This window comes from Elaeis guineensis, chromosome 15 (genome assembly GCF_000442705.2).
Source record: "Elaeis guineensis isolate ETL-2024a chromosome 15, EG11, whole genome shotgun sequence".
Classification (NCBI taxonomy): Eukaryota; Viridiplantae; Streptophyta; class Magnoliopsida; order Arecales; family Arecaceae; genus Elaeis; species Elaeis guineensis.
The window spans coordinates 56,433,923-56,448,501 of NC_026007.2; the positions used below are offsets into that span (position 1 = coordinate 56,433,923).

Consider the following 14,579-nt stretch of genomic DNA (forward strand, 5'->3'; position numbering starts at 1 on the left):
TATATAATCAATCAGTTTTTAGGCGGTCGCAAACGGTAGCTTATTGATTAAGGTAATCGTTACGCGATCTATCGTTTTGGAGTTCAATTTCTGCATCCTTCTATTATATATTTTTCTTTTAAAAATTTATACTATATATATATATATATATATATATATATATATATATATATATATATATATATATATATATATATATATATAATCAGATTTATGTAGGATCTATTATATATTTTCTTATAAAGATTTATAATATTTATTTATTTATTTATTTGGATTCGAATATGCATGAGTAGGTTCCAAATCAATTCCAAATTTAAATAGTTTTTAATTTTAAATTCTAAAAATATACAAAAATATGTTAATTTTTTTATTTGAATTATTTTGTAATTATAATAGTTAATATGATTTTTGATAATGATAAGTTTTAGAAGGAAAAGAGGAAGATAGGTGGAAAAAAAAAATTTAATTTATTGTCCTAACAAAGAATAGTATTATCTAAATTAAAATTTTTTTTATAAAATTTTATGTATAATTCTATAAAATCAAAAACATCCATCCCATCACATATTTTATTTCAAAATTATAAATTTTCGACGTCCAAATAGATTCTAAATTATAAAAATATAAGACCTACATAGTATAACAAATCTCCATGACTACACAATAATATAATCATCTACATAATCCATTTGATGATGACAAGGGCCACATTAGTGGATGATAAACCATCTATGATAGATTTTCTAATAGTCACAATGCTTAACCTATTTTACTTATTGAACTTGATTCAACCTATTGTACACCGATTAAAATTATCTATTTAATAAAATAATCAGATTCATATGTGAATTCTAGATCCATTTAATAAATAAATCAAGTTTAAATTGATAAATTTGTTATCTATCTTATATCTAGTCTCCCATGGCCATGCACACCCATTTGCTAATGGTGGGAAACGATTTTTGATCTTTTATAATTTCCTGAGCAAGTAGGGTTTTCTCAATGCAGTGAGAAATAACTTGAATTTACCATGAAAATTTCATCACTGACAGCAGCACACAAACAAGAGATGCCAGAAATAAATAAGGAAGGAATCAATTAGAATTGTCTATAGGTAATCATCAGTTACATCATCCTCGAGTACAGAGCCATTTGTGTCAAGCCCATCCCCATGTTTATTTTTGGATTTTGAGGATTTGCCCGATGGCTTGATTTTTGTGGACGGTTTCCGGCCCTTCTCCGCCTGCAACTCCATCCCCTTCACTGATGGCTTCCTCTTCCTCTTTAAGCTCGAGGTCTCCACCGCCTCTTCTGCAGTAGAATTGCCCACAACTGCAAAAGAACAATCCCATTTAGACTAATAGATTCTGAGAAAAAATAGGTTCCATTACATGTTTGAAATAGTTAGATAATTTTCCTAAGGGCATTACCTTCCAATGGACTTGAAGCAGGAAGTATAGCCTGACCATCCTGTGCTGCTTCAATTGAAAATGGGGAGCCAGAATGATTGCTATCCTCCAACTTTGATGAGCTTCCAAGGCATTTGTCTTGTTCAGGAACATCTGGCAAAGGGATAGCAGGCAAGAAACACAGCTCCTCCTGTGATGCTTCAGAATCACTAAAAGCTGAATCTTTCTCCATGGTCACAATGTCAACTTCCTCATCTTGATTGATGTCCAAATCTTTCGCCTGCCAATAAGCATGTTAGATAACCTCAGACATCTTAGAAGATTCGCACCAAGTTGGGAAAGTTATTCTTACCTTCTCCGATTCAGGCATCAAGTCAAATTCATCCTCTCTTTCGACGTATTCTTCATTCTCCTCGAGTTCCTTGAAGTCAGGAGCAAATGCGCTCCAGTTTTCAGTGTAGTCTTTGGCCCAAATATACACCAAACCAGCAACAGAAACTGAGACCACCAAAGGGCGAACAGGATGCCAGGCAAGGTCTATAAGAGCCTCTTTAGGTCCTTCTAGGATCTTCACAAGATACCCAGCCCTGTCCCATATGTATAATTTATGCTCCCCTTTGCTGGCAGAAGCACCAATAACCCACTCACCGTCACCACTGAAACATGGAGCCTTCCATTGTATCTTTGTCACTGCATCCTGAAACTCCCGAAATAGGAGCAGGCACTTAGATCCATCTACTTTCAACTTCTCAATCCCTTGAAATTCATGATCATTGCTGCTCATTGCTTCAAGTTCATTTGCTGCAAATTTCTGAGGAAGAAGGTTTTCATAGACTCTAATGACTCGGTCATTTGAATTTGTGAGCAGATACTGTCCACTCCTACTAAACACGATATCCTTGACTACAGAACCCCCAGAAATAGGAATTATTGCATGTACCCGTATGTTCTTGGAGTCTACTATGAGAATCTCACCTTTGGAGTTCCCAACATATATTAGATCCCCATACTTATTAAAAGTTGCTGCAGTGGGAGTGAAGGGTGGAGAACCATCGGAAAATTTATTGCGCGGATGGGGAGCAGTAGTGCCATTTCCAGCATCTGACACTGAAACAGGCAGAACAGTGGAGCTGCCAGTGTTCAAATCAACAAGAATAGGTGCAGAAGAGAGGGGACAAGCCAGGCAGACTGATGGAGTAGAAGACCCTGGATGGAGACGTGCATGAAGAGTAGTTTGCTGCAGAGTCACACGAGCCATCTTCTCCCCATTAACAACATTCCAAAGTGTTAATGACTTGTCAGTAGCAGAAGCTAGTATATGGTGACCATACTTGGACCAGCAGACACTAGTTATAGGGGCAATACAGTCTTTGTCCCGAAGCTCCTTAGCAACTCCCCTAGTTTCAAAATCCCATATGACACAGCTCCCATCAGCACAACCAGCTGAACAACATAAACAATTCAGTTTCTAATCAGAAAGCGTAAGAACAAATAATAAACGTAACAAAGAACTACAGAACTTTCCATAGATAAGCAGGTAAAATTTTGGATATTAAAATGAAAGAAACAGGAACATGATGCGGAATAACTATAAAGCACAAGATAGCAGACATTGGAAACAATAGCTCAAGGGCCCAATCTGGCTAACCCGTTTACTTTAGTTCAGATAAATTGAAGGATAACCAAAACCAGGTGAAATATTTCACAACCAACATAGGCATAAAAATATCCAGACAACTGATACTCACAGAAATATACAGCATTTAAAATAGTGTCTCAATACAAAGGTATCTAAAGGTCTAACTCAAACCATCAACTAGAACTTTTATAAAATTCTTGATTTTTACATGAAAATATCAATATATATGATAGCCCTAATTGTACACTCACAATATGGCAATCAATTGAAGCAGAGGGGAGAGAGAGAGAGAGAGAGAGAATGTATTTCCCTTAATTTGTTTCAGATTTATTTCTTCTAGTGTGTAAGGTCGAGAGTTAAAGGTTCCCTTCTAGATCTTGTCATGAGGTTCAACAACACTGTCTCTGGGGCTAGTCGATGGAAATTGGACCATATTTTGTCACAAATATTTATTTAACATGTTGTGCTCATAGTAGTCAAGTCCAAGGACAATCTTTTTTAGGGCAAGAAGAACAAATGTTGGATGAAATGAAGGTGATGTAGTCAATTCATGTAGCCCTCCACCTCAGCTAGGAGATCATATCTAGACATAAGCACATGCAGATGCAGAAAGGGTCAGTAAGATGTGCACAAATGATGCACTCGAATAAGTTGACCTTGTGCAACATTATTACACCTATTCTAAGGACTCGTTTGGTTCACGGGAAGCAGAGGGAAGAGGTGGTTCCTAGGAAGTGAAGAGAGGGCTCCTTGTTTAGTTGGAGTTTTAAGATGAGAGAGAGTGAAAAAATCTCTTCCCATGGGAATACACTTTCCATATTTCATGAAAAATGGAAACTTATAGAGGCGGTGGGTTTTGGTACTTCCCATGGAATGAAAATTGATGATGCTTTTTTCTCTCCAAAAATACCCTTTTAAGATCCACTACTACAATTTTGCAAAGTATTAATAGATGATTAGGATAAAATATTGAATAGTGATATAATATTATATTCATATTATCATAATATTTATATGAACATAATATAATATTAATATTAATATTATAATATTTATTATATTTTAATTTTATTTTAATATTTACGCTAATAATAATATGTTTATTAATATTAATATAACATTTATATTAATATAATATTATATTTAATATTATATTTATATCTATATTAATAAATTTATAATATTAATATTTATATTTATATTAATATATATATTAGTATTATATTAACATAATAAATTATTATGATCTAATATTATATTATAATATATTAATATAAATATAATATTAATATTTATATAAATTTTAGGAGCAAAAAGATATGATCTCATATCTATTAAGGGTATAATAGGTATTTTATATAATATTTTCAGGAAAACAGATGCTCAATCAAACATAAGCTACTTTCCCATAAGTCACTTTCCTATAGTCAACCAAACATGCCAAAATCCTATTCCCAGGAAATAACATCTCATGAAGTAACTTCCTTGAAAATTACTTCTTGGGAAGAAAAGTTCTTCTTGCAAACCAAACGAGTCCAAAAAAAGAGAAGCAAAGTTGCTTGGAAGCCCCTTATCTGAAATACTAAAGAAGTCGGGAAACTAGAGTGGTAGAACGATGGTGGCTGATATTAACACAAATAACTCAATTACATCAGCTAAATATGGTAGAGAAGCATATATGAAGAGTACAAAAAGCAGAGTGCTTAAATTTCAAAACACTATCATAAACGAATTTGACAATTAATTTGGAATGGATGAACTGGGACATCATGCACTATCCATGAGGTAATGTGATAAACAAAAGCATAACTAGATAAGGGGCCAACCAATTAGCAATTATTGTAAGCTTTAGATTTATAACAAATTGCTACATACAATATTTGAATATCCACATTGGTATGATATCGATATAACCATACATAAAGAGAATATAAGGAGCTGACAAGTATATAATATTGAGAGAATAAAACAGCGTAAACACCAATAATCTGGTTCATTTATTGATAATCCATCTATGCCAACTCCCAGGCTACGAGTGTACTATCAGACCAATTATTCGGTCCATTAGTTGCAAGAATCATGGCATGACAACCATCACAAAAAAAGATTATGCTCCTCTGTTAGTGTTTCTTTAATGCATTTTAGTTGGAGAGCTGGAACTTTTCCCTCAGGTCCACAACACTGAGGAGCCATAAGTCATTCCTTCAACTAATAGAGAATATATGGGCCTTCTAGCTACAAAGGATGACATAAGATGGAGTAATCATGAGATCCTGAAGCAAAGAAGCTTCTTGCAAAGAAAAACTTGCATTCACTACAACATCAATTGTGAAGGGAGAGGTTCTATCTTTTTGGGGCAATGATTGATAATATAATGCTGCAAGTTAAAGCCCCATTGCTTAAGAGACTCTTTTGAAAGTTTATATGTGAAGCTCCCATAAGTATAAGGCCAGCAATTATGCACACAACAAGAAACTCATAATATCAGATTGTTCTTGCTATTTGTCCCCCCACAAATATGCCTGTCCTTACTCAAGAAACCAGGAACGACCAACCAGTGAGGGCACCTAATAATTCATCTCCATAGACAAGTTGTTAACTCATGGAAGGCCCCACAAATACGATTTATTGTTAACTTAAGTCCTTCCATAACAAGATTATCATGATTGATCCATAGTATGACAAATCAATGACATTGTCCCTTCAAAACTATTTCAAATCATAAACAAACAATAACCCGCATCCTATCAGTCAAAGATCAAATCCTCGAATATAAAACATCAAGAAACTGTCCTTATGAAACATAAATGACTTTTGATTAATTTATTTATGAAAACAAAAATAACAAACATTAGGTTCGAGGATTTTTTGTCGGATTATTTCTTAGTCTAGTTATGGATAAAAGAAATTATAAATATCTTGATAAACATCATGCATTCAAGCATGAAGTCAACACTGTCACAATGAAGACATAAACTAAATTAAAAATCAGCTTATTCATATTTGTTAAATATTTTCACTAGTATTAGTTCCACATGTTTCTAAATTTAATCATAAATATATATAAAAAAAAAATTGTTGTGACTACTCAACTAGCATGAGTGGCCCTTCATGTTCTTTGCTGTAAATTCATTCACTTTTTAACCTCTTGTACCTTAAAGACAGTTACAATTTCGTTCACTAATCTAAGACAATTATTTGTTGAGGTTCTAAAAAACTGGCTGGAATGTTCATTATGCAAGAGACATGCATACTTAATATCAACTATGCAATACTCAGATGATGAGATGGGCATCAAGGTGGCTCATATTTGGGGAAAAGAAATTAAAATATAAAGTTCCACAAACATATATATAGAATATGTAGAATCTTCAAAAAAAAATAGGTAAATTTAAGAATAAGGAGAGAGGGAAGATGCAGACGCCAAGGATAAGGATAAGGCAAAGGAGTGGCCATGGTGATGGAGGAAGGGGACAAGGAATAGGAGGCAGGAAGGCTCCGAGAATGAGAAGAAGAGGAAGTGAAAGAGGAGGGCGAGAGGAGAAATTAGATCTGAAAAAATCATAAATAAAGTCCCTCATTGCAATAAGCTGTTATTGGATTCCACTGCTGCCACTTGATCTAGTTCATCGTTCACAACCAAAAGTCAGCATTTACCCCACACTCCTCTCCTTGTTAATTCCTGTCTCCATATTTTATTTGAGCCTTGGGATGAAAGATTAAGGCCAAATCAGCTTTTAAATCACACTTGACCTGTCCTACCAAGATGAAATTATGCTCCCTTGACCCACTTTTTCCACCCGAACCACCTATCTCAGCCCAACCTTCATAACACCTGGGCTGCATGCAGGACTCTGGGTCTACACAGGAGGCTACGAGCTCTGCTGAATATTGGTACCAATTGGGGCTACCCGGATCAGTGCAGCTAGGGGCCACATTCATCTACGCAAGCACATGCAAGACCACAAAAAAGGGTAGGAAGAGGAGGGGGGTAGTAACATAAGTATTTAACAGGCAAAGTTATCTTCATCTTGATGAAAGCTAAAATAACAATGAAAGTTAGTATACGTATTTAATTCATAGTAGTTTTCAGTATATTCATTTACTATGAGAAGGATTAATCAGTTTTTTTGCATTTTTCATACAAAGAGATAACGTGCAATTCTTGAGAAGGTAGTGCTTCACCTATACTCACAAGACATTCTTTGTGCATTAACCATTCATGTAGACAATTTTTAGGTTCACTAGAAGAGTATTGCATCCTGACGTTCTCCGAGCATTCTGAACTCTACAGAGGGCAACATAATTGCTTCCACCAAATAGGAATAACAAAATAACTGGTTTGAATGTCCATTAGATGTTAATCTCAGTATATTCTACAAAAAGCTAGACTGGAACAAAATACTTTTGACGTTCAAATAGAAGTCTTAAGTGAACAGACTATCTAGGTTCCTATTTAGCAATGCCAAGCAAATATTGCTTCATGAAATCAATAAAAAATACAAGAAAGGATACTTGTCAGTGTCCATTTACATTGTAATAAATTGCTCGGTATTAAATCACTAACTTTGGCTGTAGTTATCAGGTCACAAAAATTATCTCACAACAATCAATATTGAAATTTGAGTTTAACATCCATATTTCAAAGGTAGGCTTTAACATGAGAAGTTTCCCAGAATCTCTTCGTTTTTAATCAAATGGTAAAAAGGCTCTGGATATCACCACATCAGGAGGAATACTAGGTCAAAACATGCCAAGTTCCTTCCACACACTGTGCCTAGTAACTGCTGTGACCTTTGTGAAAACTAGAATGCACATAAATGTTGCTTAAAGGAATCTGCAAGATCTCAGTGAAGTAATACCATAAAGGTAATGTGTGTCCTCCATCGTTCCTTCCTAAAAGAATTTCACTAAGTGGAATTAAAGAATGGGTGCCACTAGTAATTTCATAAATTACTCTGTCATCTTGAGATAGCATTACTAATGATTGATGAAAACCATAATTTGGAAAAGAAAAGATCTTGAACTTCAATTAAATGTTATGAATACAAGCATCTTTTATTTTTGTTGGTAGCATGCAGAACAAGTTGATATTAACTTTTCTACGAAGAATATCCATTTTAATCTCAGAAATGTCATATAAAATTGCAAACTTGTAAATAAAACAAGACCTGAAGCACTGTGATTTAGGAAAATGGAACATTTAAGATACAGAACTATGATAACCAAGTACTACAATAGCATCACATCATTCTAATGAATATAACAGATGACACAAAAACATAATTTTCAGACATTGTCAGGCAGAGATTCCACTCTGTAACTTAGCATGATCCTAAGATACATGGTTTCATGAATTCTGATGTAGCTTTTGGCAACATAATTCCATAAAACCAAAAGGTTGATTTCTTACATTAGAAACCCTCCTCTTTTTAAGGTGCAAATTTGTTAGCTTATTGCTTTCTAACTTTATAAATCAGTGATGCAATATTTATATAATAATAGAGTCATAAAAAAAGCATTCTTTTTATGATGATGTCGACCTTTGTTATTTTTCATAGGAAATGCAAACAACGGAATGATAGACGTTCCAAGAAAACAAGTAGCCATCACCAAACAATTAAATACATATGCATTTCAAGAAACTGGTAATTGTATTGAAACCAGAAACATCAGATCTCCCCTCCCACCAATTTATAACCAGTTTCGTGAATTCTTTTTTTTTTTTTTTAATTAATCCCATCAAAGTCTACCTCCATCATCACTAGAAGCTTTTCCAAATAGTTTTGTGCAACTTGTATCCATGTTAAGTTGGGCCTTCCCATCCTTCCAAAATGCAACACCAAATTGAGCACATCTCTCCTTTTGAAGCATCTTTTAACCAAATTCACTTGTCCATACCATTTCATCTGATTTTTTGTATTGTCTGAAGTTCAGCACATATGCCTCCTCCAACATATTCATTTCTCAGTGTCATTCCTAGTTTTACCACAAAATCATCTCAATATTCTCAGCTCTTCCACTTTCATCTTGCAAGCTTGAGCCTTTTTCATTTCCTAACCTTTGAAGTTTGGACTATAGAATGTTGCCAGCTTATTGCCTTTTGTCAATTTTTTCCTTTACTTCCATACCGATGTATTGTTTACACAGCATCTTAAATGCAGTTCTTCACTTCATGCACCAAATTCTAGTCTTCACACTATGGTATTGCTCAGCCATAAATTCTGATTCTGACATCATTTTTCCTTTCCTTTTTCATTGATAAATATTCTACATACTCAGCTTCTTTTCTAGTTATTTATAGGCCCCTATCGTATAATTGGTTCCTCCATAACTCCAATTTACAATGCAGCCTTGTTGTCTTACTACTAATTAATATTTTATCTTTTATAAAGACCATAGACCATTATGCATCTTCATAAATATGAATAGAAACATCATTTGCAACTAGCTAATGCTATTGTTGGTGCAAGGCCATCATGACTAGAAATTCAGTTAACTCAGCACAACTACTTGGCACTTGTTGCTACCTCAGAATAAGTCTTCAACAACTTCAATGTGTTGCTCCCTAGCCTTTTTCCATAATGCCAACTGAACTATATCTGAATATACTGCATAAGATGTTTATCCACCTGGAGGAAACATGTCTTTATTTACAAAAATGACATGTGTACTTATCATTATACCTCAAGCAAACTTTCTTTATATGGCTTGCATAAAGCACAGATAGTTCTGAATCATCACTCTCAAGGCCATAGCCAAATCACTAGCAAATTAATAAGTGCATACAAGTTTTCAACACCACCAAACGGCATTGATCAGCAGCCTAACAATATGATATTGATGAGCATGTGTCAATATGACATCTAATGGCCTAATGGTTGGCAGCAGAAGAAAATGAAACTAGAAGCAAGACAATAAATTGTGACAATAAGGTGGCTTAAATGTTTGCCCTAATAAAAACTTATTTTTTTTCTTACCTTTCTACTCCTCAGGCTCATGAACGAACATCAAATTGACCTCTCGAATCTTAACAAAAGACAGCTAAAAGAGACTCTACCACTACATGAACTTTTATAATATAGATTTCCTACCAACAACTAAGATACAGCTCTCTACTTACCATGTTTAGCACCATTTTGCTTAATGTTGGAAAGGGCTTAGGTTGCCAACCCTGGCAACTACAACCCCAAAATGGATGGTGATGGGAGTAAGGCATATTTGATCACAGCAATGCTGTTCTTCTACCAACCACCTCTGTTTCACATTTTTCACTCTAACTAGGACAGGTGGAAATCTGGCCAAATATCAGGATACAGGAGGGTTGAACCCAGGTCTCTTGTATCAACGCAAGATACTCTTACCAATTCTACCAGTTGGTACACGCTCTCTTTTTGCAGCTTCTAACTGACCAAAACAACAGGAAAACATCCATAATATTGCTTGCACAAGATTTTTCTCTACGAAAACTAGAGCACCAGTCCGAAAGCTACCAAGGTATAGAGTTCCATATTCTCATGCAAAGGAAGGGATTCCGTGTTCTTTAAAATTATATGTCAAAAAAAAAATTTCTTGTCTTCCAGGAAAGGCCCAGCATTGTCCATGTGTTCCTCCAGGACTCAGCCCGATAGATCAAAATGTATTCCTTCCATCAACTTTCAATTCAGAAGGGGAAGAAGATAACGTTGAGCAACTAGGAAAGGAAAAAAGAGAGCGAACGAGGGAGTTACCAGCAAGAAGAGTTCCTCTGCGATTGAAGGCGATACATTTCATGTTCCCATGCTGCAAATACTCCTCTATCACTTCCGGGAAATCCCCCTGCAACGGATCTTCACCCACCCAAACCCCAAAAGCCCAAACGAAGGAGAGAAAGGTTACTTCTTTTCCCAAATCCGTCCAAATGAACACACAACAAAGAAGGAAAAAAAAAAGAAAAATTTCACCATGGATTGTCAAATAGGAGAAAAGAAAGAAACAAAATCCTACCAATAATTGGGACATTCATGGTTTTCGTCCTCCGGAGCTACTCTGAGCTAAAAGATTCCGCCCCAAACAAGGCTTTCTACCGCATTAGCTCCACCAGAATCGAAGCACACAGGCGCGCAGATGCAGACGCAAACAGAGACAGACAGATTTAAATCAACACAGACTGAGAAATCTCCGGCGCCGTCGGCCTTCGGCCGCCGCCTCTCCAATCGCGCGAAGCAAAAGGATTCAAGATCGCACGCAGGATAAGAAATCGAGACCGCAAGATCTTTCTTCCCCCAAGGAGGGGCGGACGAAAGCCTCGAGTCCCAATCCCAGTTCAGCTTGGTTTCGAATTCCCAAATATAACGAAGGAAGCCCTAATTCCGACTCCGTTTCGAACTCCTCGAATGCCGGGATTTAAGTAGGAAATTAAAAAGACAACCCTAGCTTCGGCCGCTAAAAAGATGAGAACAGCACTTGGTAATCCTTCTTGGCACCCGCCTTCCAGGAGGCTAAAAAGGTTTTAGCATGGACACAGACAGAAACATCACCCATCAGAGCCGTTCAATCTCTGGCGCTTGGGCAGAGTCCGCTCAATCTGATGGCCAGAATTTGGCCTCACGCCCATCTTTGAGGCACAAATGGGGTCCTCCATAGACATCATGGAGTAGATTTGGTCTTCAGATTTCTTATACTTAATTGTTTTCATGTCCTTTGAAGAGGGAGTTCTCATGTCCTTTGAAGACACTCTCTTATGCTTTCAAGTGGAGGATTGATTGGTTAACTTATGACAATCTTCCACATTTCTGTGGACCTGGCAGGTAGTATGGCAGGATAAATTGGTTGTGAATTTGTTTTGTTGCCCTAAGTTGGACAAGAAGGATGAAGGCCATCTACAACCTTTCTTTCTAATTCTTTCAGTTTGGTACTCTTTGGTGTACTCATGATTCATGTTGTGGTTCATGGCCACCCTAATCTGCAAATCCAAAAAGTTACCCGCCGTCGCGGCCAACACCGTGGCAATAAGTTTCAGACTAGAAGCAAATCACTTCCAAGAGGCAACCTCAACATCTTGAAAGCATGGTGATGGATCATATGGCAAGAGGGTTCAGTTTGCTTGTTGATGCATGCAGATGGTTTCTATGGCTGATAGGTAGCTAGAGGTGCCTTACTAAATGAGATTAGTATGCTAGCCTCCACATATTAAAAGCTACAAAGTTCAATTCAATTCTAAGGTGATGGTACTGGTGCAAATACTAATCCATGAAAAAGGAAATGTCAAGGACCTGAACATATTGTGATCATAGTGCTTACAGTGCTGAATTACCGTGGTTCAAGTTTGAATACGTTGTTTGCCAAGAGAGGATAATGAGGTTGCAAGATGCTTGTATGTTTATGTAAGTCACCAAGGGGGAAGAAAAGCTTTTAGCTCGCCAGTGCCATTGCTGTGGTTTTCATTGATGTACGTAGGTACTTTCTTTAATATGTATTGTGATGACATATTCGCTATGCATCTTTCATTTGCAATGACTTTTCTACCAGCAAGATTTTCTGGTAATTTTTCGGTCGAGTAATTATTCTTTTTCAGCTTTTTTTTTTTTTTTTTTGCCAGTTTTTCTGTAAGATATTTTCAATGATCCTGCCAAGGATCAAGTTTCTGCGATCAATTCTGCATAGTTCTGGCGTTGAGCCAGTACTGTAGAGTTCTGGCATTTTTTGAGCCGGTTTCTCTGATCAATCCCCCTATGGTTTTTGCTGATGGAGGTACTTCTCTCATATATATTGTGCTGACACTTGCACTCTCTATTTTCCATGCCAAGAATCAAGTTCCTATGATCAATTCTGTATAGTTTTGGTAGATTTTATCTCACCAGTGCTGCTGCAATTGTTTTTGTTGATGGAGGTATTTTTATCTCACATACATGATCAATTCCATGCAGTTCTGGCAAGTTTTACCTCACCACTGAGAATGAAGTTTATGTATAGCTATAGTAGGTTTTAGCTCACCAGTGTTGTCGCTGCTTTGTGCTGTTGATGAAGGTACCTTCTCTCACGTGCATTACGGTGACACTTCCACAGTAGAATTTACCTCACTAGTGATCCTGCTATGGTTTAGATGCTTGCAATTGGCCCACAGCAAAGTTTTCTGTGATCTAACCTGGCATTACCTTGGAACAAAATTCAGTATTACATAATTTATTTTAAGACAAGAAGAATTGTAACAACTAAGAACATCATCCAAAGAGATAGGTCAAAAATTGTTATTTGGGTTCCTTAGCCCTATATAAATTCACAAGATTTTCTTTGCATATAATTGATGTGGGATTAAAGACACACCTAGAGCCCATGTGTAACTAAGGACACTGCAGTACAGGCCGTTTTGAGATTAACCATAGGTCGTTTGTAGTGTCTGCAGTTGAATTTGACAAAATTTAAATTCTTAGCAAAGCAAGGATGCTAGTTTAAAATAGGGAAGTACATGATGATCCATGTGGGATTTTTCATCCAATATTGGTTATGCAATGGAAAGATTATATAGTGCTAAAGAAATCAAAATAACTCCTTCTGAACAACAGCTCAAGCAAAATTCACAATCAGGTTCCTCATGGGTAAGTTGCAAATAATACCATTGGGAACAAAATTCCCAAGTGCAAATAGCATCCACCCATGATCCGCTCCCCTCCATATGGATAGAACTTCCAGCAGTAGATTTTACTTTGACACTTGTCAAATGATCTTTTTTACTACGTTGGTTTGGGAAGCTTTCGAGTAAAAAACTAGAAAAGTAGCAAGACAAGACTATTAGTTCTTCAATCATATGCTGAAAAATTAAAGTCAATGGTAAAATGTGCTCTAGAAGTGATTCAAGAGCTGCCATTACAGCCCCATTCAAGTCATTAAAAAAGAAAACATTCTCGCTGGAGGAACCTAGCCTTTCCTCCGCTTGTTTGTGCATATCGTTTGCAAAAAATAAAACCAGGCTGCCTTTCCTGTATGTTGGAGCTAGATTTCATTAGCTTTGCAAAATTTGGCCACCTTTGTTAAAGCTTTGATGGTTGAGACAAATAGTAACAAGGACAGAAATATTTATGATACGACATCACTTTGTTGGATAAGAAAGTAGTCATAAGTAACTGTAGACCAGGCACAAGGCCAAGAAAAGTGCAAGTAGATAAGAGACTCAAGTATAAATTATGCCTATCAGTTGAACCATTTAAGATAAACTCAGAGGGATATGATGCTTATCAGCTCATGCAATAAGAGCAGACATGAAACACCAATCATCAGTGTAGAACATACTACACTTGAAAGCACTAATGGAAAAAATACTGGGCAAAATCGAGTTTACAAGGACTGCAAATCTACAAAGTTATTAACCATACACAAGGTCAAAAATGGAGTAGCTAAGTCCAGGCTTAGACAAAAGAGAAGGTTTCAATGGGAAAAAAAGAAATGATAACATAACAAAATTAACAATGTTTTATGCTGTTGTTTTAATATTACTGTATCATACATCAGACAATTCACTTGATCTGATATTATTTTCCATCTATGAATAA

At 36.0% G+C, this 14,579-nt stretch overlaps 1 protein-coding gene across 1 annotated transcript; it reads right to left on the minus strand.

Annotated features, from left to right (window-relative positions):
• Nucleotides 1-1,082: 1,082 nt before the first annotated feature.
• LOC105058021 (protein RBL) lies at nucleotides 1,083-11,641 on the minus strand. The gene is made up of 5 exons (XM_010940783.4): nucleotides 11,038-11,641; nucleotides 10,782-10,880; nucleotides 1,765-2,855; nucleotides 1,434-1,692; nucleotides 1,083-1,335 (listed from the first exon to the last, which is right to left on the minus strand). The coding sequence occupies exons 1-5, from the start codon at nucleotides 11,054-11,056 to the stop codon at nucleotides 1,112-1,114; spliced, it is 1,692 nt and encodes a 563-aa protein (XP_010939085.1). The 5' UTR covers nucleotides 11,057-11,641; the 3' UTR covers nucleotides 1,083-1,111.
• Nucleotides 11,642-14,579: the final 2,938 nt, after the last annotated feature.

Excerpts from the sequence above, each read along its gene's own strand:
- LOC105058021 (XM_010940783.4), bottom strand. Across the intron at positions 2,856-10,781 it reads CAGAGGAACTCTTCTTGCTG|CTGGTTGTGCTGATGGGAGC; the intron begins GTAACTCCCTCG and ends TATGTTGTTCAG. Across the intron at positions 1,693-1,764 it reads TGATGCCTGAATCGGAGAAG|GCGAAAGATTTGGACATCAA; the intron begins GTAAGAATAACT and ends GCTTATTGGCAG.